The 27,750-nt window shown below is 33.7% G+C and overlaps 1 protein-coding gene across 1 annotated transcript in view; it reads right to left on the bottom strand.

Annotated features, from left to right (window-relative positions):
* The window catches only part of ADAM2 (ADAM metallopeptidase domain 2), a gene marked incomplete at its 5' end in the record, with an annotated part of 73,186 nt that overhangs the window by 32,725 nt on the left and 12,711 nt on the right, over window positions 1–27,750 (bottom strand). Inside the window, 5 exons of the mRNA XM_079908938.1 lie at window positions 5,632–5,713; window positions 6,749–6,915; window positions 7,337–7,408; window positions 19,709–19,765; window positions 24,722–24,890. Coding sequence (XP_079765064.1) covers window positions 5,632–5,713; window positions 6,749–6,915; window positions 7,337–7,408; window positions 19,709–19,765; window positions 24,722–24,890 — 547 coding nt within the window. The remainder of the gene's footprint in view (window positions 1–5,631; window positions 5,714–6,748; window positions 6,916–7,336; window positions 7,409–19,708; window positions 19,766–24,721; window positions 24,891–27,750) is intronic.

Here is a 27,750-nt window from a genome sequence, read left to right as displayed (position 1 = left end):
AAGGCCCCTTCTCCAAATACAGCCACACTGGGGGTTAGGGCTTCAGTATATGAATTTTAGGGGGACACAACTTTGTCCATAACAGACTAGTAAGAAAACCTTGAAAAATGTATGGACTGGAGTACGAGAATTTGCTAGAAGTTATGGTTATGACTACTTCTGTTATGAAAATAACGTAAGGGAAAATGTAAAATTATATTTAGCATTGGATTTTTTAAAATATTTTTAGAAAAAATTTACAACTAAGCAGACTAGTTTCTTTTGGTGAATAATGCCTGCTTAGGACAACAGTTGTCAAATAACAAGAACAGCACCTGGTGTTTGTTATGGCTTCTTATGTGCCAATCACTAGGCTGAGAAATTTCCTGACAAGTAAGTATTGAGATTCCTTTATTGTGTACCATGTGGTCATTCTCTATAAATGTGTCTGCCATGTATGTTTTGTAGTCTCTAATTTAGGAATCAAGATTCTACATAGGCCTTTCAGACAAAGCTTATCAATAGTGTTTAAATTTTCTAAATTTTGTTCTGAGAGATTAATTATTGCTTTGTTTATTTTAGAGTTATTTAGCTAGGTACATATGAGTTCAGGTTTATTCATATAATGATAGTCAAAGTATGTTTCATCCTAAATAATGAATCACTTAAAATTCATATTTATTTTACTTGAAAAACATTTTGCTGTTTTATGTTAATATTGATACATTAATTTTCCTTTGGTGACATAGTCTGTTCTTTTTCTTATTCTTAAAATTTCTGTAGCATTACACATGAGTTTGAAACTTATAAAGAGAAAACAACCTGATAATTTTTAATAGCTGAAATTAAAACTTTAAAAAATCTCTTTTGATTATTGTCCCTCTGAAATTACTAATAACATTTTATTCTGTATGATGGCTTCATGCTTTTTAAATAATTTATCTTAAGTCAAGTGTACAAATCTTAAGTGCCTTGATGCAGTTTTATATAAATATACATACACATACATATATGTATATATACAATATCTATATACACACATATACACATGCATAATTTATTTATACATATTATTTGTGCACACATATATACACACATATTTGTGAAGTGCATGTCTGTGTGCATGTGACACATACCTACACAACCACGACAGTGAATAAGATATAAAATATTTTTATCACTCAGGAAGTTCTCTCCAGCAAGTTTTCAGGAATTATCTTGCCACAAAATTTAACTTCTATTCTGATGTTTAGCAATATGGTTTATCTTTCCTACACTTTATCTTCAGAAAATGGCATACGAAGTAAAGATTCTTTTGTTTGTGGTTTCTTTTGCCCAACATACAGTTTTTGAGATCAATGGTGAGTATAACAGTACTTCTTTTTATTGCTTACATTATATGAAGCAATAAAAAGCACATGTTTATCAATTTCATGGATAATCAGTATTGTTAAGATGTCAAATTGACCTAAAGATTCAATTCAAAACCAAAGTCCGAGTAGTTTTTGTTGAAACTGACAAGCTGATTTTAAAAGAGAAAGTCAGAAAACCTAGAAAAGCTAAATCAGTCTGAAGAAGAAGTAGTAGGGCTTACACTATAATTTTCGATGATTTACCATAAAACTATAGTTATTAAGACAAGGTGGTGCCGGAGAAAGGAGACATAAAGCTGTCTATCTATGTATCTATCATCTATTCATCATCATCAACTCTATCTTGTACCTACCTTTTAATATTTAAGTATATATTTATGTTTAATTATTAGCCATTGTATTAATCAGGCTTCTCTAGAGAAACAGAATCAATCGCACACATACGATAAGGAATATTATACATGAAGAGGCTTATTATAAGGAACTGGCTCACACAATTCTGAAGGCTGGCAAGTCTAAACCTGCAGAGTGGGCTGGCAGCCTGGGCACACAGGAGAGCCGATGGCACAGATGAAGCCTGAAGGTATTCTGCTGAAGAATTTCTTCTTGCTTGAAGAGGATGGACTTTTTGTTCTATTCAAGCCTTCCACTGATTAGATGAGGCCAACCCACATTATGGAGGGCAAAGTGCTTGACTCAGATTTCACTGATTTAAATATTAATCTCATCAAACCCCTCCAAGTTGACATATAAAATTAACCACCACAAGCATGTCTCAAACTTTACAGGTTCAGGTTCAAAATGAAACTTTCTTCCACCCTTATATTCCCCTCTGCCCCCAAAGCCAGCTGCCCTGCCTTCCTCTACCTAGCTTCTCAAGAAGAATGTTGAGCATAATCACTGATGTTTCCATGCCATTCATGGCATGTATCCAGTAACTTAGTAAGCCCTATATGTTCTGCTTTCATGATATATACCAGATAAAAGCTACTTCTCGCATATCCAAGAATAAAACACCAGTTAATACCATTCATCTGCAATTGTCTCCTATATGGTCTCCTTGTTGTGGATCCTCACCCCTCTACGATCACTTTTGTATAAGGTAACCAGAGAAATATTTCTCTCTGGCTTCAAAACTTCCAGTGCCTTTTCATTGCAAAGAGGATAAAATCCAAAACGATTTACCAAGATCCATAAGGCTGTATATGATCAGTCTGTTGCTTACTTCGACAATCAATATTTTCACAGCCATCTTGTTCTTGATATTCATTTCCATCTAAAAGCCTTGAATTTAATGATCATTTTCATGGGTTCTGATTTCCTAGGTCTTGCAATGACTGCCTTTGTCTCATCATTCATTCCTCTTCTTAAAAACCTTCTCCTCGAAATTTTTCTCTGATCACCCCAGCTAAAATAGCCTACCTCACATCCCATCAATTTTTATCATATTCTCCTAATGTATCTTCTTATTAGGAAATGCAAATATAAGATTGAAATAATTGGTTCCCTCAAAATTGTGTAGAATGTGTTCCTAAAAGCATTGTTTTTCCCCTTGTGAGATTTTAAAATAATATATCAATTCTTTTAATACCTTGGTGTTATTCTGAATTTCTAGTTCTTCTTGTGTAACATTTTAGTAAATTATGGGCTTCTATTAACAATATACTATTTGTCTAAGTTTTCAAATTTATTTAAGTTATAAATTGTTCTATTATCTCTTAAATGTTATTTATATCTGTAGTTCTCCATTATTTTTGTAATTTTATTAATATATTCCTACTCTGTCTTATAAAAATAGTTTTGCCAGAAATATTTTTGTTCTTAATTTTTTAAAGGCCTAATATCTTTTTTGAATATCTCCGTCCTACTGATCATCTGTCTTTCTTTGATTTTTGCTTTTATCTTCACTATTACCTGTGTTCAACAAGTTTTAGGGCAATGTTGTTTCCATCTTTCCACATATTTTAGGTTGGATAATTGGCTCACTGATTTAAAGGTTTATTTTCTGCAAAATTCACTAGATACTAATATCCTTAACTATTCTGCCTGATTCTGCCTGATATTCTGCCTGACATATTGCCTAATCAGTTTATCTACACTGCAATATCTTAACTACCATACTTTTATAAAAAGTTTATATCTTCAACTTTTACTCAATTTCCAAACTGCTTTATCTATTTTCTTTTTTTATATTTATAAGATTTTAGTATAAGCTTGTCAATTTTACCCCCAAAAGCCTGCTGAGATTTTGATTAGGAATGCACTGACATCTCTTCAATATCGTAAAAGAAAACTGAATTCTATACGAAAGAGAAAACATTTCAATAAAGTAAGAACAAAATCCATATGAACATATCAATAGCTATAGTAAAAAATCTGTTACCAAAATGGGACATTTAGAAAAAAATTCATATAACTTTAAATGGAATTAATTCCCCGTCAAAAATAATGACAGGATAAAAAAATAAAATACATTTTTTAAAGTTTAGAAAATTAGAAATGGAATTGAGCTTTCTTATTACGTTAAAGAATGTCTATGATAAACCAGAATGAACATAATACCTAATAGTACAATATTGAGAGTTTTTCCCTTGAGATCAGGAATGATACAAAAATGTCTACTATGAATTCAGTTAAACATTGTTCAACTTGAATTGTTCTTGGGATCCTAGGCAATTCAATAGGAGAAAAACATTAAAAAAATAAAAGATAGACATATTGGAAAAAAATGAATAAAATTGTTTTAATTCACATATGACAAAGTTGGACACAGAAAAATTTAAATCTAAAACTACTAGAAATAAATATAGAAATATTATTGTATACAAGTCAGTGTATAACATTCAGTTGTTTTTCAACATAACAGAAACTCATAAATTATACTTAAAATGTAGTATTTACTAATATCATCAAACAGTATAGAATTTACTGGTATGACTAGGAATAAATCAAACAAAATATTTGCAAAACTTCTACATATAAAGCTACAAACAGGGGCTTCCCTGGTGGCGCAGTGGTGGAGAGTCCGCCTGCCGATGCAGGGGACACAGGTTCGTGCCCCGGTCCGGGAAGATCCCACATGCCGCGGAACGGCTAGGCCTATGAGCCATGGCCGCTGAGCCTGCGCATCCGGAGCCTGTGCTCCGCAACGGGAGAGGCCACAACAGTGAGAGGCCCGCGTACTGCAAAAAAAAAAAAAGCTACAAACAGTTTACACCTGTTTGCTATCTATAGTGTATTTTACTCTAAATTCCATTTTCTCATGTTTACTTCTTATTTAACCAAAGTATGTTTTATTATTTTATATTCACCTTCACTTTGCCCTATTAATGTATTTTTTGTAAAGAACTAATGTTTGAACTTAAATTTTTTTTTTTAAAATCCATCAGAGACTCCATCTCTTACTTGGTGAGTTTAATTCATTTACATTCACATGATTGTCATTATATTAGGGTATGTTTAAAACATTTCCTTTGATTATTTTCTATTCATTTTATTTTACATTATTGTTTTTAAGTTTCTTCTTCCTTGGCCATCTTTACATTTCTTCCATTAGACTATTATATGGTGTAGTTTTCTTCTTATTTGTTCTTAAGACCAACATTCATTTCATATACCCTTACTTCTTTCTAAAACATACCAATATCTTTACTGTTTTCTTAAGAAGACAAGTTCTATATATATATATAACAAGTTCTATATATATATAACCAAAGCGTTGTGAAATAGGAGCAAAAACATACCAATTTTAAGCACACCAAGATTTTCTGCTAAGATAGAAATGGCAATTATTGCATTTGATTCTGTTTTTCTTCACCTATGTCCCAGGAAGCATTTTGCGGCAATTGATAAATAGTTTCAAAAGTTTTATTTTAACTTGCTTCATAATTGAATCAGCTACATAATGAAGAAAATGCTCAAAATCTAAGCTTGAAATTAAAATTAGTTATTAAATATTGAGTATATTAAAAATTTATGAGCATCTTATAAGACTATAAAATAGATCACTACCATAACTTTCTAAAAGAGGGTAATTTGAACTCACAAGAAGAAAATTGTAAAAATTTTATATGTATTAAGTTAAATGTGTTATATGTGTTAAGTTAAACTTCTTATAGTTCACACATTTCTGTCAGCAGCAGGAACAAAGATCCCTAGAATCATTATGCAAATTTTAATATACTTAGCCATAATAAAATACAGAAATAGTTAATTGTATATTACTCTAAATAGCATCGTACTTATACATCTTAGCCAAGTCACTTAAACCGTACCATACCAGAGCAACACCTCCTCCATAGTATTTATCACACAGCCTCCCTTGAAAGGTTGCACCAACATAATTTGGTTTTTCTCTGTAACTTAAGTTTAAAAAAGAAGCAAATCATAAAATTTTGTAAAATTAAGAACAAGTAATATTAAATTTACCTAATACTTTTTGTTTTGCATACTTATATAACAAATTCATAGATATTTCCACTTTAACACAAAGATAACAAAGCATAGAAAGGGACTAAATGTGTCTGCTTATTTTGCAAATAGATTTAAAAAACAAATAATAAACAGTGTATTATCATACGGATTTTTAGAGAATAATGAAGATATTTTTATGTAATTAAAAAATTATACTGATTCCTATAACGTAAAAATGATAAAAATAAATAAAATTTCTTAAAAGTAGAAAGCTAAGCCAATGAAGTTGACAAATGGGCAGAGTAAGCTTATGTGTTGAAGTCTCCCCTTAATCAGATAGAATTAGCCTGCCCTAGCCATGCAAAGGCATGCATATTTGTGGGACAAAAAATAACTTAAAAGATTATAATTTTATAATTATATACATGATTTTTACATAATATGATAATATATAATACATCCAGGTTCTGAATATTGATAAGAGAAAAACAAAGAGATTATTAAATAGAAAGGGAGGCTTATATTTTTAAAAGTGCAGCTCACTGTGAATATAGTATGTCAGAGATACTGAAATGTACAATAGTGTTTCCATTTCATCACTATTTTGTTTTGATTTTATGGAAATAAAACATTAAAAGAAGGCCATATTACTATATTCATAAAATTCAGGTATATTTTTTCAGACAGATATTGTTAATATTTTATGTATAGTTAGGCACATTTAATGATACGTTATATACTCAAGGTAAGAAAGCGTGGTAATAAGATTGAAGTGAGTTTTAGCTATAAGTCAATAAAAAGAGTAATTATATTAGTAATTCTGCTATAAAACCCGTGTTGTGAAAAATAATATTCACAGGATGTTGTACATAAAAAAATGACATAAGATTTTTTTCCCTAAGGGCCTGTCAACTGTCAGAAATCAGGTCAAATTACATATGCTTTCTAATGTATAAGATTTAGTAATGCCAAGATATACTTACACAAGTAAAAATGCCACATCATGTGGACGCAAAACAAGATAAGATTGTTTCCATTTTAAAAATCTGCGTAATAATTCATTGGCATCTCCAGTTACCTGGATTTTATTTTCATCTATCCAAAGCTCTAATGAAGATAGAATTATTGTAATATTAAATGAATCAAAAATCTAAAATTGAAGACATAAAGAAAATATGTTCAAACTACATGGTTTAAATAGATTTGGGAATTTATCTGCAAAAATAAACGCTATACCGATGTAAATATTAAAAACCTAATCTGTAAATCTGGATTGGATCTTATAAATTCTATTAGCAAGTAATAAATATCACTAATAAAACAAGTAATAAGTAACATTTTGATATGCTTGTGCTTAAGCCAGCCCAATGTCAAGTGTTTAATTTAAGCCTTACAAAACCCTAATTAGGTATTTATAATTATTATTACTCCAATTAAACAGTTAGAAAACTGAAACTTAAGATGATTATATATTTGCCCTCTTTCACACAATATGTGTATTCAGGCAGGGTCATAAAAAAAGTCTGAGAATTATTTAAGTAACACAAACAAATGCAAAAGCAAACACTTACAGCATTGGTCAATCCAATCAACTGGAAAATTTTTTGAGTGACAACAGTTGTATCAGAACCCATATGATTATACTGAAAAAGATAATTGCCTTTTAGATCTAAATATATATTGCTTAATATTTAATGATGGTTATTATGTTTAAAATTTAGAAGTATGAGTTAAGAAATTATTTAAATTACCAATTTATTAGTTTTTAAATAGTATTTATTATTATAGACATAATGTGTGGAAAATTAAAAATATTAAAAAAATACAAAAAGGCACTACAAACTCTTGCAAAATTAAGAGAAGAAGAAAGCCTTCTAAACACATTTTACAAGGCCAGCATTATCCTAATATTGAAACCAGACAAAAACACCCCAAGAAAAGAAAATTACAGGCCAATATTCCTGATGAATATAGGCGGAAAAATCCTCAAGAGAATATTGGCAATGCAAATTCAACAGCACACTAAAAGGATCATACATCATGATCAAGTGGGATTTATTCCAGGGATGCAAGAATGGTTCTATTTCTATGAATCCATCAATGTGATGCACACCACATTAACAAAATAAAGAATAAAAAAATCATATGATCATCTCAATAGATACAGAAAAGGCATTTGACAAAATTCAACCTCCTTTCAGGATAAAAACTCTCAACAAAGTGAATACAGAGGAAATGTGTCTCAGCAAAATAAAGGCCACGGCCAACATCATGCTCAACAGTGTAAAGCTAAAAACTTTCCCTCTAAGACCAAGAACAAGGGAAGGATACCTACTATCGCCACTCTTATCTAGCATAGTATTGGAAGTCCTGGCCAGAGAGATTAAGGAAGAAAAAGAAATAAAAGTATTCAAATTGGGGAAAAAGAAGTAAAACTGTCACTGTTTGCAGCTGACATATATAGAAAACCTGAAAGGCTCCACCAAAAAACTGTTGGAACTAAGAAAAATTCACCAAAGTTACAGGATAAAAAACCAATATGCAAAAATCTGTTATATTTCTTTATAATAATAACAGGCTCTCAGAAAGAGAAATTAAGAAAACAATCCCACTTACAATTGCATCAAAAGAATAAAATACCTAGGAAAAATTTAACCAAGGAGATAGGTCTTTACACTGAAAACTAAAAGACATTGATGAAAGCAACTGAAGAAGGCACAAATGAGTGGAAAGTTATTCCAAGCTCATAAATTAGAATAGTTAATATTGTTAAAATGTTCACACTACTCAAAGCAATATACAGATTCAATGCAATCCTTATCAAAATGTCAATGGCATTTTTCACAGAAATAGAACAAACAGACCTAAAATTTGTATAGAACTACAAAGACCCTGACTAGCCAAAGCAAATGTGAGAAAGAACAAAGCTGGAGACATCATGTTCCCTGATTTCAAACTATATTACCGGTACAAAGCACTGTGGGTGGTATTGTCATTAAAACAGACACATAAATCAATGGAACAGAATAGAGAGTTCAGGAAAAAACCCAACACATTATCGTGGGTTAATTAGTTTACACAAATGGGGAAAGGACAGTCTCTTTAATAAATAATGTAGGGAAAACTGTACAACACATGCAAAAGAATGAAACTGGACTACTATCTTACACCATACACAAAAAAATAATTCAAAATGTATTGAAGACTTGAATGCAAGACCTGAAACCATAAAACACCTAGAAGAAAACAGGTGATATGCTCCTTCACATTGGGTGGATAATGAACAAAGCATGAATATTTTTAATATTCAAAGTTTTCTTACAATTTGACAAGAAGGCAAACAACCATTAATAAAATGAGCAAAAGGATTAAGTTGTCAGTTCAGTGAAAAGAAAATACTAGTGGCCAGTAAACATTAAATGATGTTCAAATTAATTCTTAGTTAAAGAATGGAAGTTAAAATTACAATGAGATATAATTTTATACCCATTGGCTGACAAAAATTAAAGAGAAATATAAAACTAATCGTTGGCAGGTATGAGAGGAAAATACTACTTTCAGTTTTACCTTGGAGATGCGAAAAGTTACAGCGTTTTTATAAAGCAATGAACAATATCTATTGAAATTAAACTACATACATATCCTTTGACCCATCATCCATACTCCTGGTTACCTACTTTCACAGAGATTACGTTCCCAAGATGTAAGAACTCATGACTACGGATACTTCATGTAGCATTATTTATAGTGACAAAGCAACATTTAAAACACTGGAAACAAAGTGAATACTCAACAATAATAGAATAAATGAATAAATGATGGTATATAAATACAATGGTATGCTGTGCTGCCCTTAAAAATGAATTAGCTATTCAGTTGATTTGAAAGACCGCCCACCAAAAAAATTAATGAGTATATTAAATAATCCAAGCAAACATCAGAGACTGACAGACTTGATTAAGGAAAAAAAACAATTAAATATAAATTGTTACAGAAGGGATGTCCCTGGTGGTCCAGTGGTTAAAACTCCATACTTCCACTGCAGGGAGCACAGTTTGATCCCTGGTTGGGGAACTAAGATCCCGCATGCCGTGCGGCATGGCCAAAAGAAAAAAATTGTTACAGAAGACATAGTACATTTTCAAGGACTGGGAAGTCCATCAGGAAGACATAAAACTATAAACATTATATGCATCTAAGAACTGAGCCTAAAAATTACACGAAACGCACAAGTGAAGGGAGAAATAGAAAATTCAACAATAATGTATGGAGATTTAAGTACACAATTTCAGTAGTAGAATAACTGGTCAAAAACTCAACACAGATATAGGAGACTAAAACTAAACCCTAAACCAACAGATATTTATAGAATATTCCACCCCAAAATGTCACAACATGCGCTTCTCAAGTGCTCATGGAACATGATCTAGGAATAGACTATATACTAGGTTATAGGATAAGCTTCAACTGAGTTAATACAATTAAAAAATACAAAATTGCTCTCTGACCATAAAAAATCAACAACAGAAAGAAATTTGAGAAATTCAAAGTATGTGGAAATTAAACAATAGATTATAAATAACCAATAATCAAAGAAGAAATCACAGGGAAATTAGAGAATACTAATACAACATAGTAAAATTTATGGTATTCAGCTAAAGCAGTGCTCAGAAGGCAACTTATAGGAAATAGCTATATTAAAAAAAAGAAGCACCATCTCAAATAACTAATTTCCACTTAGGAAATTAGTGAATGAAAAGCAAAGAACTCAAAGGAAGGAAATGGAAGAAATTAATAAAAATCAGAGCAAAATGATTGAAATATGAATATAAAAAACAACATATATTAACAAAACAAAAATTATTAATTCAGGATAAAAGAAAGGTTACAGTCACTAACCACAGAGAAATAACTAGCCTTGTAAATGAACACTGTGAAAAATAATGTGGCAACAATTTAGATAACTTAGATGAAATGAATGATTTCTTATAATAAACAGATACTGAAACTGACTCAAGAAGAAACAGAATATGTAACAAGCAAAAAGATTAAATATGCATTTAAAAAATTCCCACAAAGAAAAGCCTAGTTCTAGAAGGCTTTATTGGTGAATCCAATCAAACATTTAGAGAAGAATTAACACCAATTCGTTACAAATTCTCCTATAAAATCGGAGGGAACCCATTTCTATTCATTCAATAAGGTCAGTATTACCCTGATATGAAAACCAGAAAAGACATAACAAGAAAATAAAAGTCCAAAACAAACTACATTCCTCATGAATATTATTGTAAAAATCCTAATCAGAAAACTAACCAATTTATGCAACACATAAAAAGAATTAGACACCACGACCAAGTGGGATTTATCTCAGAAATACAAGCTTGGCTTAATGTCTAAAAACCAATAGATGTATTTCAAAACATTATAGAACAAGGAACATAATGACCAAAACCCACATGATTCTTTTTTTCCTTTTTACATCTTTATTGGAGTATAATTGTTTTACAATGCTGTGTTAGTTCCTGCTGTATAACAAAGTGAATCAGCTATACGTATACATATATCCCCATATCCTCTCCCTCTTGCATCTCCCTCCCACCCTCCCTGTCCCATCCCTCGAGGTGGTCACAAAGTACTGAGCTGATCTCCCTGTGCTATGCAGCTGCTTCCCACTAGCTGTCTATTTTACATTTGGTAGTGTATTTATGTCAATACTACTCTTTCACTTTGTCCCAGCTTCCCTCCCCACCCCCTGTGTCCTCAATTTCACTCTCTACGTCTGCGTCTTTATTCCTGTCCTGTCCCTATGTTCATCAGAACCTTTTTTTTTTTAGATTCCATATATATGTGTTAGCATACGATATTTGTTTTCCTCTTCACTCTGTATGACAGACTCTAGGTCCATCCACCTCACTACAAATAACTCAATTTCATTTCTTTTTGTGGCTGAGTAATATTCCATTATATACATGTGCCACATCTTTATCCATTCATCTGTCGATGGACATTTAGGTTGCTTCCATGTCCTGGCTATTGTAAATAGTGCTGCAGTGAACATTGTGGTACATGTCTCTTTTTGAATTATGGTTTTCTCAGGGTATATGCCCAGTAGTGGGATTGCTGGGTCATATGGTAGTTCTATTTTTTTTTCCCATAGTGGCTATATCAATTTACATTCTCACCAACAGTGCAAAAGGGTTCTCTTTTCTCCACACCCTCTCTAGCATTTATTGTTTGTGGATTTTGTGGAAACTGGACATTCTTTCAAAAGACACAGAAGCAGCATTTGACTAAAGAAAAAAAAAAGCTCAATAAACTAGGGATAGATGAGAACTCCCTCAACCTGATAAAAGACATCTATTAAAAAACCACAGATAGCATCACACTTAATGGTGAAAGAATAAGTGTTATTTCTCTTAGATCAGGAAAAAGATAAGTATATCTGTTCTCATTGCTACTATCTCAGCTTTCACTGGAGGCTCTAGCCTAAGCATTTAGTAAAGGAAAAGAAACAAGAGGCATCTACGTAGAAAAAAAAGAAGTTAAACACTCTATTAACAGACAAAAAGATGTGTATATATAAAAATCCTGGGCTTCCCTGGTGGCACAGTGGTTGAGAGTCCGCCTGCTGATGCAGGGGACGTGGGTTCGTGCCCCGGTCTGGGAAGATCCCACATGCCGCGGAGCGGCTGGGCCCGTGAGCCATGGCCGCTGAGCCTGTGTGTCTGGAGCCTGTGCTCCGCAATGGGAGAGGCCACAACAGTGAGAGGCCCACATACAGCAAAAAAAAAAAAAAAATCCTAAGACAACCACTAAAAAACATTAGCACTAATAAATGATTTCAGCAGAATTGGAGAATACAAGATCAATATATAAATCAACTGCATTTCCATACTCCAGCAATAAACAATCTAAAATTAAATTAAGAAAATAAATCCATTTATGATGGTATCAAACAATGATAATATGCCAAAAAATAAATTTAACAAAAGAAGTACAAAACACACACTGAAAACTACAAAACACCATTGAAAGAAAGTAAAGAAGATACAAATAAATGGAAAGTGAACCTGTGTTCATGGATTGGAAGACCCATTATTGTTAAGATGGCAATAATCTCCAAATAGATCTATAGAAATAATATAATCCCTATTAAAATTCCAGCATTGTTTTGCAGGAATTGGCAAGTTTACCTTATTATGTATATGAAAGTGAAAGGGATCCAGAATGTCTGCAAAAATTTTAAATAAGAAGAACAAAGTTGGAAGACTCATACACCCAAATCTGAAAACTAACTACAAAGCTGTAATGATCAAGGCAGTGTGCTTTTGGCTTTCGATTAGAGTTATAGATCAATAAAATAACAATTTCTAGAAATAAATTCTAACACTTATGGTCAATTGATATTTGGAGAGAGCAAGAACATTAAATGGAGAAAGACTGATGTTTTCAAAATTTTAAAATGTTATGCTTCAAATGACACAATCAAAAAATGAAAAGGTAACCCACAGAATGGATAAAAATATTTGCAAATCATGTATTGGATAAGCGTCTAGCATCCACAATATATAATGAATACTTAACTACAACAATTAAAAAGACAACCCAATGAAATATGTGTAAAGAATTTAAATAATTTCTCAAATAAAATATTCTAATAGCTAATAAGAAAGTGCAAATATTCTCAACATCATTACACAATAGGGAATGCAAATCAAAAGCACAGTGAGAAACTAATTCACACCCACCAGGATGGCTAAAGTCCAAAAGACAGACAATAACAGAGTTGAGAATTTAGAGGAATTGGAACTCATACATTTGTTCATTGCTGGTGCAATACATAATGGTGAAAATTGTTTTTTACGGTCTCAAAATGTGAAACATTTTGAGTTACCACACAACTCAGCAACTCTCACCTTTTGCATCTACCTAATAGAAATAAAAGCTTATGTCCACACAAAAACTTGTACAAAAATAACATTATTATGATACAAATATTATTGGAAAGCAGAGATAAGACATGCCAGCTGAGACACCCAGTGGACCACCCAACTCCAAGCAAAATCAGTAGTTTACTAACAGTACACAAGTGAGGCCAGTCCAGCACAAGGAGATCTTAATGAGATCAGAGGATATTTAAGAATTGTGAGCTAAATAAATAGTTGTCCTTTTAAGCCACTAAATTTTGGAGTAGTTTGTTATGAGCAACAAAAAGTGTCTCAGAAATCTATAAATGACTAAAACAAGGAATAGAAGTAAGAATGTATGAAAATATCTAATTTTCAAGCACAGTAAAATAAAATACCTAGCAAATATGTGAAACCTATAAGAAGAAAAGTTCACAAACTAAGGGGGATTAAAAAGTTAATTACAGAGAGTGGGACTCCTGAGATGGTGAAATAATGAGGTCTGCAAATCCTTTCCACAATAAGCAATGATAAAAGACAAAAGTCTCAAAAACATTTCAAGATTCTGGCAATTGACCAAGGGCATTAAAATGAGAAATATTAATTAAAGAAAAACTATTAATCCTATGGTAAGAACAGTGGGAATCTGTGACATTTCACCTGAGGTTGTCCCCAACCACATCTCAAATTGTATTGTGTGGTAATTCTACCATGGTAGGTCAAGCCATAAAATCCAAACACTTCCCTATCAGAGGAGGATAACTTGATTTGGTGCAGAGCAGGGCAAAACTACGTGCCCAGATATACTGTCAAAAACAATAGTGATCTCTGTGGCAAATGAATATTGAAGGGCATCATCACAGATAAACTTAGGCTGTGATACTGGTTATTTTAAGCAACAGACCAGAAGATGAGCCAGAAATCTAACATGGAATTGGGGAGGGGGATATGATAGCCATAACGGGTCTTGACAACCTTCCATATATCCTTTATAGTCTGGAATATTCCATTCATGCACCAGTTAACACTCATGCTCAGGAGAGACTGAAAGGGGTCTAAGATATCGACAAGTTCATGGCTGAACTTGAAACGTTACTCACTACCTGAGGAGATGTGAGAAAGTCCTATAAAAATCAAAACCTACCTGACTTGAAAACTGAATACTTTCCCTAACAGACAAATCCATTTGCAAACGTTAGAAGCCTACTAGCTCAAATGTTGGAGCATAGCCTCTGACCAGTCATTGGCTGACCACTAAGATATGTTCACCCAAGGTCAACCACAAAAATCCTGGCTTAAAAGTAGAAACAAGAATTTAAAAAACAGTAAGCACAATAAAACAATGTTACCCACATATTTGAAAATGCAGTCATTAGAAACTATGAGGTAGACCTTATTGGATTTAGCACACGAAACTATAAAACAACTATGGTAAACATGGAACTGAAAGGAACCATGTTTAAAGAAGTAAAGGAATGATGACATTGACTCATAAAAAAGAGAGTATCAGTAAAGAATATAAATTACACATTATAATGTACAGCTTGGTGACGATGGCTAATAACACTGCATCGTATACTTGAATGTTCTAAGAGAGTAGAATTTAAATGTTCTCACCACAAAAGAGAAATGAAAATTAATTATGTGATGGGATGGACGTGGTAGCCAATACTACAGTGGTAATCATTTTGTAATTTATAAATGTATCAAGTCAACACATACACATTAAACTTACACAGTTATGTGTCAATTATATCTCAAACCTGAGTGAAATAGAAAAAACAAATAATAATTATAAAATTGTAAAAAAGAACTAAATAGATACTTGAGTTGAAAATATAATAACTAAAATTATATAAGCTCACTAGCAGAAAGAATAAATGAAAATAATAATGTATCAATAGAAATTATTCAACATAAAGAACAGAAAGGAAAAACAAGAAGTAAAGTGAACAGAATCTCAGACACCTGTTTGACACCATGAAGCAAATACACATTTACAGAATGAGCATCTTAGAAGGAGAGGAGACATAGAAATGATCAAAAACAAAACAAAACAAAACAAACAAAAATACAAAACTTGAGTAAATAATAGCTAAAAACTCCCAAACAATGAAAATCACTAATCTACACATTACTTAGGCTTAACAAACTTCAAGTAAGATAAAATCAGAGACAATCACACATAGACACATCATAGTTGTAGTTACTGGACAACAGCCACAAGGAGAAAATCTTTACACTGAGAAGAAAAAAGTGGTACATCACCTATAGGAGAAGCACAGCAAGGTTCAGAGCTGACTTCTCATTAGAATCAATGGAGACCAGGTGGGGTTACAAATTCAAAGTGCTACCACAAAATACTCTCAGTCAAGAATTCTATACTCAGCAAAACTATTCTTCTTAAGTAAAGGCAACAGAAAGCCATTCTCAAATTTTAAAGACAGAGAGAGAGAGAGAAATCAGTGATAGCAGAGCTGCTCTGCCAGAAATAATAAGGCAAGAAATGGTAATAATCAGGGAATTCCCAGGTTCAAAAGATGACACAAAACAGTAACTCATATCTACATAAGTATAATAAAGAACATTGGCACTAGCAATAACAAAGTATAAAACAATAAATAGCTTGTCTTTTCTTCTCTAAAATTAGTTTAAAAAAACTTGCAAAAGACAGTAATTTATCCCTTTTTTTTTCTTTTTTGGCCAAGCGGCTTCTGGGATCTTAGTTCGCCAACCAGGGATCGAACCTGGGCCCCCAGCAGTGAAAGAGCCTGCATCCTAACCACTGGGCCGTCAAGGAATTCCCACAAAAGACAATAATTTAAATTTCAAGAAAGGGTGGTATAAACTCATCTCTCCCTGTTCCTCCAAGCTGATCAAAATTATAAAAAAGTATAAACCCTGAAATAATATAACAAAAAAATCATAGGAAGTCTCTAAAAGGTGGAAGTAAGAAGGTACCTGTACAGGTATGCTAGGAATGGAAGAACAACATAGCTTCTCAGCAATTCCCAACACCCCATCCAGTGGTAAAAAAGTAGTCCAGGTAGAAATGGAATGAGAAACCCATTAACACCGTGATGCCTAGAATAGTAACCTCTGCACCACAGCATGGAGCTTCTCATTAACGAGCTTGAGACAACAGGTGGCCTGGACCAGGAAACAGCCATTTGGTCCTATTGGCGGTATCAGCAGGGAAGAGCGAAACTCTTCTGACAAAATATCTCCACCCCCACAGACTTGATGTCTCCTGTACCTACCTAGAAACGCTAGGCAGAATGACCCTGGGAAGTAACTCCCACCCGCACAAACAGTACTAGAGTCCCACTGGCACTGGGTGGACCAGGGAGACACTTTCCACCTGCACAGGCCCACCATCTACAATATTCCACTCAGAGGCAATAGAAGGAGACAGGGGAAGGTCCTTCCACTCCTGCAGGCAGGACAGGCAAGTATCACTGGGACCCGCAGAAACAGTGACTGAACCAAGAAGACCAAAATAGCATTATGAAGGCTCTGAGAACTTTTGTCATTGAATTTAACCCATATAATTTGGTCAGGACTTATGTGCTACAACTAAGGAGTCTGAATGAACAAAATAAAAGATTTAAGTAGAATGAAGAATTGCATAACGTAATAGTAAAAATTTCCAGAAAGCAACTGAAAACCATTTGCCATACCAAGAACCAGGAAAATCACAACTTGAGGGAGAAAAGTCAGTCAATACATGTCAACACCAAAGTACATCACTTGGTAGAATTACCTGACAAAGATTTAAAGTAGCCTTTGTAAAATGATGACAACAAATAATTAAAAATATCCTTCATGGGGAGTGAAGTCAACAAAATGGAGAACTAGAAAACACCAAGCCTTCGTTTTTCTCTGGAAACATCAAAAGACAACCAGAAACTGGCTGAAATAACCTCATTGGAGCCTCCAGAAAACCTCAGGAAAACATTCAAAGGTCTACAAATGTCCAATCAAGAAAAAAACATCTTGAAAATGACAGGAAATTTTGTGGTGTTTTTACTCCCCAATGCCCTGTTCCCTTCCCCAGTGTGGCATGGTTTAATCTGGAGGAAATGGTAGTCCATTTCCCAATTCCCTCCCTTATACCAGGTGGAGCAGAGAAGACCTTATCTGCAATGTTCTAACCGGTCTGGAAGGTGCCTGAATGGCTGTTTTCTGTGTCCCCTGGTTATTTTATCAAATGCTGAATTTTCAACAAAAATCACAATGTGTCTTAGTCAGTTTGGGCTGCCCTAACAAAAACACCATAGACTGGGTGCTCAAACAACAAATATTTATTTCTCACAGTTCTGGAGGCCAGGAAGTTTAAAGATTAGGTTTCCAGCATACCCTGTGTCTGATGAGAACATGCTCCCTGGTTCAGAGATGGCCATCTTGCCATCTTCCTGCTCTGTCCTCACATGGTAGAAGAGGTGAGGGAGCTCTCTGGCCTCTCTTTTATAAGGGCACTAATCCCATTCATGAGGGCTCCAGCTTCATGACCTAAGCCACTCCCAAAGGCTCCACTTCCCAGTACCATCACTATGCATTAGTATAAATTTTAGAGGAACAGAAACAGTCTATGTTACAAGGCAAACAAAGAAAAAAAGCATGGCCCAAACGAAGGAAATAAATTGACAGAAACCCTTCCTGAGGACATAGAGACATACTAGACAAAGTCTTTAAAACAACTGCCTAAAATATGCTCAAAGAGCTAAAGGAAAACAAAAAGAATGAAGGGAAGTCAGGAAAATGATATATGAATAAAATGAAAATATCAACAAAGATATAGAAATTATAAAAAGAAACCAAACAAATTCTGGCATTGAAAAATGCGATAACTGAGCTGAAAATTGAGTAGAAGGATTCAACAGTAGATTTAAAGGGGCAGAAGAAAGAAGCAGTAAACTTGAGAACAGGATAACTGAAATTATTGAGTCTGAGAACCAGAAAGAAAAAGGAGGGACTGGTGGGATACCATTATGCAGAACAATATATGACTTAAGGGAATCCCAGAAGAAGAAGAGAGATTATTTAAAGATATAATGGCCAAAAGCTTGCCAAATCTGATGAACCACATGAACACACAAATCCTTAAGCTTAAATTCTAAGAAGGATAAAGCCAAAGAGACCCACACCAAGACAAATTATAATCAAACTGTCAAAACCTAAAGAGAATATTAATATTGAAGGCAGCAAGAGAAAAGTAACTAACCACATAAAAGGGGTGATAATAAGATTACTAGCCGATTTCTTAGCAAACACTTTAGAGGACAGAAGACAAGGGGATGATATATTTAAAGTGCTGAATGCAAGATGAAACAGGCACTTTGGAAGACAGTCTGGCAGTTTCTCACAAAAAAATCAAACAAAAAAACCATACTGTTACCATATGATGCAGCAATCATGCTGCTTGATATTTACCCAAAGGATTTAAAATATGTCAATACAAAAACCTGTGAATGGATGTTAATAGCAGCTTGATTCATCTCAAAATTGGAAGCAACCAAGATGTCCTTTAGTAGATGAATGGATAAATAAACTGTGGTACATACAGACAATGCAATATTACTCAGTACTAAAAGAAATTAGCTCGCAAGTCATGATAAGGCATGTAGTAAAGTTAAATGCATGTTACCAAGGTAAAGAAGCTAATCTGTAACAACTACATACTGTCCATTTCAACTATATGATCTTCTGAAAAAGGCAAAATTATGGAGACAGTAAAAGATCAAAGGTTATTAGACATTATGGGTATGGGAATGATGAATAAAAATTACTAAAACTATTTTATAGGTAACATGTTTTAATATGTTAATTATATAAAATTTAAAATAAACTAATAGAGATTTGATTTCCAATTTACTACTGATACTAGTAATTTAAATTCATTAAGGCAGAGATAAAGCAAAAATTAAATAAAATCATTTATTGTCCTATGTTAAAAATCTATTCCAACACTTTTTATAACCTCCCATTGCTAATATAAATTAAGATAAGACAAATAAGTGAAAGTATACTTACTAAATTTTTTTCAACTACAACATGCATTTCTATATACTGAGAGAAGTCTGCAGGTGGCTGAAAAAAAGTCACAATCTTTAGATAAAAATTGAAGAATCATTTAATTATTTTAAGTAATATACTACTTCACAAATTCAACATTGAAAATTCAGTTTTCTATATGAAAATAGAAATCATTTTCAGAATATTGCCTTTGTCATGTCTTTCACACCTGATCAATCACTTAATTTACTCAGAAAATAGCTTTCCTCTACCTTCCATTCTCCATATTCTCACTGGTACTGGGCTACTCATATGATTCTTTTCCCTGAGGAAATTCTTCCCTTGACTTGCCATTATGTGTGTATTTATGTTCGTTTAATGATTCCACTATACATTATTATGCTGTATGGTTTTATCTACGGCCTTGAAAGAGTAGGGCCACATCTCTGTGTTTAGAGGGGTGGGATTTCATCTGAAGGATAAAGCTAATCCTTGTATAAATCACCGCAGAAAAAAGTGAGCAACAGAGAAACAAAATGGGTTTCTTAAACTGCACCATAGATATCTCAGTATGTGGAATCTGGTTATGATGTCATTTAATTAGACCAGAGGGGTTAAATTAGGCACAAATGTGAGGCCCGATGGGCTTATGATCTGTGTGACTTACACTCTGCCAACAAGTAATAATTGTTGTAACTACGTTTAATAAAATATTACTTATGTTCATCATTATTTTTACATGAAGTTAACCTAGGAGGAATGCAGTAGGGAAAACTTGGAAGACAGTCTTTGTGGGCACTTTAAGACTATAGTGCAGTTAACTCAAAATAGTTTGTTACTAAAATAGCATACCACGTATAAGCACTGGACAAATATATAGAAGCAGAAAAGGAGGATCAAATTTCAAAAATTGAGAAAACTTTTATTATGGTATTTTAATGCCTGAATTTTTTTCTTTTTACACTGGTATTTAATCCTTTGAAAGTTCAAAACTATCACATTTTAGTTAAACCATTTTCCTTAACATAAAGAGGAGCAATAGAGAAAAATAAATCTAGGATTTAGCAGAGAAAAGTGAAGATTGTAGTAATTTAAAGGAAAAAAAGTCAATAAGGTCAGTAAGACAAATTCAGGGGTGAATGATCATTCATTTTTTCCCTCCATTTAAAAATTCTCTTTGGGCTTCCCTGGTGGCGCAGTGGTTGAGAGTCCGCCTGCCGATGCAGGGGGCACGGGTTCGTGCCCCGGTCCGGGAAGATCCCACATGCCGTGGAGCGGCTGGGCCCGGAGCGGCTGGGCCCGTGAGCCATGGCCGCTGCCCCTGCGCGTCCGGAGCCTGTGCTCCGCAACGGGAGAGGCCACAGCAGTGAGAGGCCCGCGTACTGAAAAAAGAAAAAAAATTCTCTTTTAAAACCTTGGAGACTTGAGGGTTTGTTTTCTTTAAAATGCAAATGAAATCCCCTTATGGTCTAATTGGTTTATTTTCATTTCCATCCAAAAGGAAGCACTGAATGCTTCATGATAGTTTTGCTTATAGGATTCCAAAGTTTCATTGAAGTGCCTAAACAAGGAAATGAACTTTACTGGAGGAGAAAAATAAACATTTATATTAATTGAAACTAACAAAATATTAATGGTTTGAGAGATTCAAAGCTATTTCTTTGTTTTAAGCAACATAAGTGTTAGTTGACTTACATTTCCTGAAGTAATCCTTGTTTATTTTCATCTCTGAGATAGGGATTGATGATATTTAGTTGATTATAATTTATTCACTTATTTACTGGACAATAAGCTTTCATGGGGAAAAGATATAGTCTGTTTCAGCAAAATAATTAAAAATTTAAGACAAAGATGCATAAAAGAATGCCAAGAAATCTGTATATTGGGAAGGTGGGCAGGTGTTAAGATTTCAGAAGACCTGAAAAGCTATTTTATTTAGTAAATGAAAGTAGCCAATAAAGAAAACCAATTTCTTGGAAATGTGCTATATAAAGTTGACATCAATTGCATGAAACTTTGCTTTGGTCAAATAAACACTAAAGAATTGGAGCTAGGGAAGAAGATTGGAGAACACTACTAAATGATCCAATTGCAATGTAGTTGGATTAAAAAGTTAAAGTTAAAAGATACCAAAGCCCACTGGTAAGAATATTCAGGAAGTGAGAGGGACATGAAGATGATGATAGATAGATGATAGATGATATAGATAGATAAATAGATAAGTAGGTAGATAGTTAATGTGTGTGTATTTTGTTTAACTTGGGCAGTCATTATGTCCAATGTAAGATCAATAACTCAGAAAAAAATTGGAATAAGAGTGGGAGATCTGTAAATCACAGTAGATAAAGCCGTGAAAAAATATACAAGACAATATACAACACAAACAAAAACCTGAGACATAACACAAGAAATATCATTATCTAGAACATGAGTGTATAAGGAAAAGTCAGAGAAAGTGAGATAGAAAGTGAAGCAGGAGAATTTTATCAGAGAGTAAAGTGAATTGAAAGTTTCAGAAAGTTTTTATATTATTTCACCATTAACATTATACTTAATAGTGGTGGACTTTCTTCTTAAAATTGGTCCAAGACAAGGATATTCTTCTCACCTATTCAACACCATGCTAACCAGGGCATGTAGGCAATAAAAGAGAAGTTAAAAGCATCATAATTGAAAAGGAAGAACATAATCTTTGTTTAAGATGACATCATCTTGTACATAGAAGACTACAAAGAGTACAATAAAAAACTAATACTCAATTTAAACAAGTTTGCAGAATATGAAATCAGTATACAAAAGTCAATAATTTCCAAACGTGAATAATGAGAAATCCAAATTTGAAATAAAATTTTAAATGTGAAATAGCATTTAAATGACAACATTTGTAGAAATAAATTTAACCTAAGAAGTTTGGCTGACAACTTGAAGACAACTATACAAAAGATTGTGGTAAAAAATTAAAGAAGACCTAAAAACAAAAAGCTGCTCAATGTTCATGGATAGGATGAGTTAATATTGTTAAGTGGCAATATTTCCAAGATTAATCTACAGAATCAACAGAATCCCAGCTTGATTTTTCAGGGAATTGAAAATAAGTGAATTTTAAAATTTATTTGGACATTGATAGTATCAAGAATAGCCAAAACAATCTTGAAAAAGAACATTACTGAAGGATGTACACTTACTAATTCCAAAACTTATTCCAAAGGTATAGTAGTAAAAAGTGTGGCTCTGTCATAAGGATAGACATAAGATCAATGGAGTATTATTGCAAGTGCAGAAATAATCCCTAACATCTATGGTCAACTGATCTTTGAAAAAAAGGGTCATGAAGATTCAGTGGAACAAACATAAGTCTTTTCAACAAATGGTGTTGGGAAAACTAGATATGCATACGAAAAATGATGAATTTAGAGCCCTCCTTCACTCCATACAAAAATTAAATTAAATTGGATCATATATTGAAATGTAAGAGATTAAAGAATAAAACTTTTGGAGGAAATATGAAATAAATTTTGTAAACCTGGTGTGATGGTTAATTTTTTCTGTGAACTTGCCTGGGCCACAATGCCCAGATTTTTGTTCAAAAATTATTCTGGATGTCTCTGTGAAAATGATTTTGGATAAGATAAACATTTAGATTGGTGGACTTTTAGTGGAGCAGATTACCCTTCATAATATGTGTGGAGCTCATCTGATTAGTTGAAGGCCTTATTAGAACAAAGACTACCTTGTAAGCAAGAAGGAATCCTTCCAGCTGACTGCCTTTGGACTTGAATACAACTCTTCCCTTGTCTCCAGCCTGCTAGTCTACAGTCTACTCTAAATTCTTTCATTCTCCCTCTCTTTGTGTGTGTGTGTGTGTGTGTTTACATCAAATATATATGTGTGTGTATGCACACACACACACACACACACACACACACACACATACATATATTCTGTTGGTTCTGTTTTCTTGGGGAAGTGTCTTTATTGAAAGATACCCTTAGCCGTGTTGGTGCAGAGCTGAGGTTGAAAACCAAACCCAGAATCTCATTTTGTGAATGGATGAACTACAACACAAATTGAATTTCCACCCTCACAGGGTGTCTACTGGAAGAAATAACATCCTAAAAATTGGAATGAGCGTATATGAGAAACTCTGATGAAGCTGGGGTCACTAAATCCCTAAATTCTTTTTTTAAATAAATAAATATTTATTTATCTATTTTGGCTGTGTTGGGTCTTCGTTGCTGCATGTGGGCTTTCTCTAGTTGTGGCGAGTGGGGGCTACTCTTTGTTGTTATGCACGGGCTTCTCATTGTGGTGGCTTCTCCTGTTGTGGAGCACGGGCTCTAGGCATGCAGGTTTCAGTAGCTGTGGCACACGGGCTCAGTAGTTGTGGCTCGTGAGCTCTAGAGCGCAGGCTCAGTAGTTGTGGCACATGGGCTTAGTTGCTCCATGGCATGTGGGATCTTCCCAGACCAGGGATTGAAACCATGTCCCCTGCATTGGCAGGCAGATTCCTAACTACTGTGCCACCAGGGAAGTCCCTAAACTTCTACTAAATTCTGATGAGTCTCCTTTGCCAGTAGAAGCAGTCTCTCCATCCCTGGATAAGGATATAAGGAAAATGTAATGGCCTACCCTGAGGCAGTTGCCTTAAAAGACACTAGTGATTCTTCTCAGCATCCTAGATAAGTATCTTCATTTTATGTGAATTTTTATGTGAATTTATGTGAATGTCACTTATGTTTATTATATCCAAACTTTGATATAATGGATATGGAGAAAGGAGAGCATCTGCAGACAACAAAGGTCTGGATCACAGGGAAAAATGCCACTAACAGCAGAAAATGCCATCTTGGTGTTCTGGAAAACTGAATGACTAGTTTTAAGACTTACAGTAGGTTATGAAGTTTCTGGTATCACTCTCTCTCTCTTTCTCTCTCTCATATACATATGTTAATAATTTTTTATCAGAAAAAAATACATTTTTTATATTGCTGCTTAGTAATAACTATATAGCTTACTCAATTGATCACTTACCTCTACACTTTGTATTTTATAGGGCTTTTCTCTTGACTCAATATCCTTCTCAGCATATAAAGGAGCACCTGTATTCCTATGTTTTACTTGATAAATCACATGTTCAAAACCAATTGAAGGCTCCAAGGGCTCAATTCCATAACTTACATTTTCAAATTGTAGTAAGCCCCTAAAAATTCCAAAAAGTAAGTGAATAAATAAAACAGTTCATTTTTCACAAAGTCAATAAAATGACATAATCAGGGTTTTTTAATAGTATGCAGGTTATTTTCATTCTTAGCCTTATGTGGTGAAGTAAGAAAAAGTTACCGAGTATCCACAAATTTACTGAGTGGAACAGAGTAGTAATGCTATTGGTATTTACCAAGCTACTAGTACTCTGTGGTCTCCACATACACTAAAAAATTGTAATTCAGGAGAAGAGTAGGAGACAGTACAAAAGTCTCCATGCTGTGCTTTTCCAATGACAATTTCCCACTATAAGCCATGCCTCACTTTATAACTTAGCAAAGATCAAGGAAACTAAAAGCTGGTTCTTTGAGAAGATAAATAAAATTGATAAACCTTTAGCCAACCTCATGAAGAAAAAAAAAGGGAGAGGACTCAAATTAATACAACTAGAAATAAAAAGGAGAAGTTGAAACTGACACCATAGAAATACAAAGGATCATAAGAGACTACTACAAGCAATTATATGCCAATAAAAAGAACAGCCTAGAAGAAATTGACAAATTCTTAGAAAGACACAACCCTCCAAGACTGAACCAGGAGGAAGTAGAAAATATAAATAGACCAATCACAAGTACTGAAATTGAAACAGTGATTTAAAAACTTCCAACAAACAAAAGTCCAGGATCAGATGGCTTCACAGGTGAATTCTATCAAACACTTAGAGAAGAGCTAACACATGTCCTTCTCAAACCATTCCAAAAAATTGCAGAGAAAGGAACACTCAGAAGCTCATTCTATGAGGCCACCATCACCCTGATACCAAAACCAGACAAAGGTATCACAAACACACACACACACACATTACAGGTCAATATCACTGATGAACATAGATGCAAAAATCCTCAACAAAATACTAGCTAACCAAATCCAACAACACATTAAAAGAATCATATACCATGATCAAGTGGGATTTATCCCAATGATGCAAGGATTCTTCAGTATACGTAAACCAATCAGTGTGATACACCATATTAACAAACTGAATAAAAACAATATGATCATCTCAATAGATGCAGAAAAGGCTTTTGACAAAATTAAACACCCATATATGATAAAAACTCTCTAGAAAGTGGGCATAGAGGGAACCTACCTCAACATAATGAAGGCCATATACGACAAACCTACAGCAAACATCATTCTCAACAGTGAAAAACTGAAAGCATTTCCTCTAAGATCAGGAACAAGACAAGGATGTCCACTCTCTCCACTTTCACTCAACATAGTTTTGGAAGTCCTAGCCACGGCAATCAGAGAAGAAAAAGAAATACAAATTGGAAAAGAAGTTAAACTGTCTGCAGAAGACATGATACTATACATAGAAAATACTAAAGATGCCACCAGAAAACTACTAGGGCTCATCAATTAATTTGGTAAAGTCACAGGATACAAAATTAATGTGCAGAAATCTGTTGCATTCCTATACACTACTAATGAAAGATCAGAAAGAGAAATTAAGGAAACAATCCCATTTACCATCACATCAAAAATAATAAAGTACCTAGCAATTAACCTACTTAAGGAGGCAAAAGACCTGCATTCAGAAAACTATAAGATACTGATGAAAGAAATCAAAGATGACACAAACAGATGGAGAGATATACCATGTCCTTAGATTGGAACAATCAATATTGTGAAAATGACTATACTACCCAAAGCAATCTACAGATTCAATGCAATCCCTATCAAATTACCAATGGCATTTTTCACAGAACTAGAACAAAAAATTTCACAATTTATATGAAAACACAAAAGACCCCAAATAGCCAAATCAATCTTGAGAAAGAAAAATGGACTAGAGGAATCAGGTTCCCCAGACAATACTACAAAGCTACAGTAATCAAGACAGTATGGTACTGGCACAATAACACAAATATAGATCAATGAAACAGGCTAGAAAGTCCAGATATAAACCTACGCACCTATGGTCACCTAATCTATGACAAAGGAGGCAAGAATATACAATGGAGGAAAGACAGTCTCGTCAATAAGTGGTGCTGGGAACACTGGACCGCTACATGTAAAAGAATGAAATTAGAATGTTCCCTAACACCATACACAAAAATAAACTCAAAATGGATTAAAGACCTAAATGTAAGACTGGATACTATAAAACTCTTAGAGGAAAACATAGGCAGAACACTCTCTGACATAAATCGAAGCAAGATCTTTTTTTGCTCTACCTCCTAGAGTAATGAAAATAAAAACAAAAATAAGCAAATGAGACCTAATTAAACTCAAAGGCTTTTACACAGCAAAGGAAACCATCAACAAAACAAAAAGACCATCCACAGAATGGGAGAAAATATGTGCAAATGAAACGACCGACAAGGGATTAATCTCCAAAATATACAAACAGCTCATACAGCTCAATATCAAAAAAATGAAACAACCCAATCAAAAAATGGGTGGAAGATCTAAATAGACATTCCTCCAAAGAAGACATACAGATGGCCAAGAGACACATGAAAAGATGCTTCACATCACCAATTATTAGAGAAATGCAAATCAAAACTACAATGGGGTATCACTTCACACTGGTCAGAATGGCCATCATCAAAAAAATCTACGAGCAATAAATACTGGAGAGTGTGTGGAGAAAAGGGAACCCTCCTACACTGTTGGTGTGAATGTAAATTGGTGCTGCCACTATGGACAACAGTATGGAGGTTCCTTAAAAAACTAAAAATAGGGCTACTATATGATCCAGCAATCCTACTCCTGGGTATATATCTGCAGAAAAGCATAATTCGAAAAGATACATGTACCCCAAAGTTCACTGCAGCACTTTTTTACAATAG

Source organism: Stenella coeruleoalba, assembly GCF_951394435.1.
Source record: "Stenella coeruleoalba genome assembly, chromosome: 21".
NCBI lineage: Eukaryota > Metazoa > Chordata > Mammalia > Artiodactyla > Delphinidae > Stenella > Stenella coeruleoalba.
This window is presented reverse-complemented; position numbering and strand designations above follow the sequence as displayed.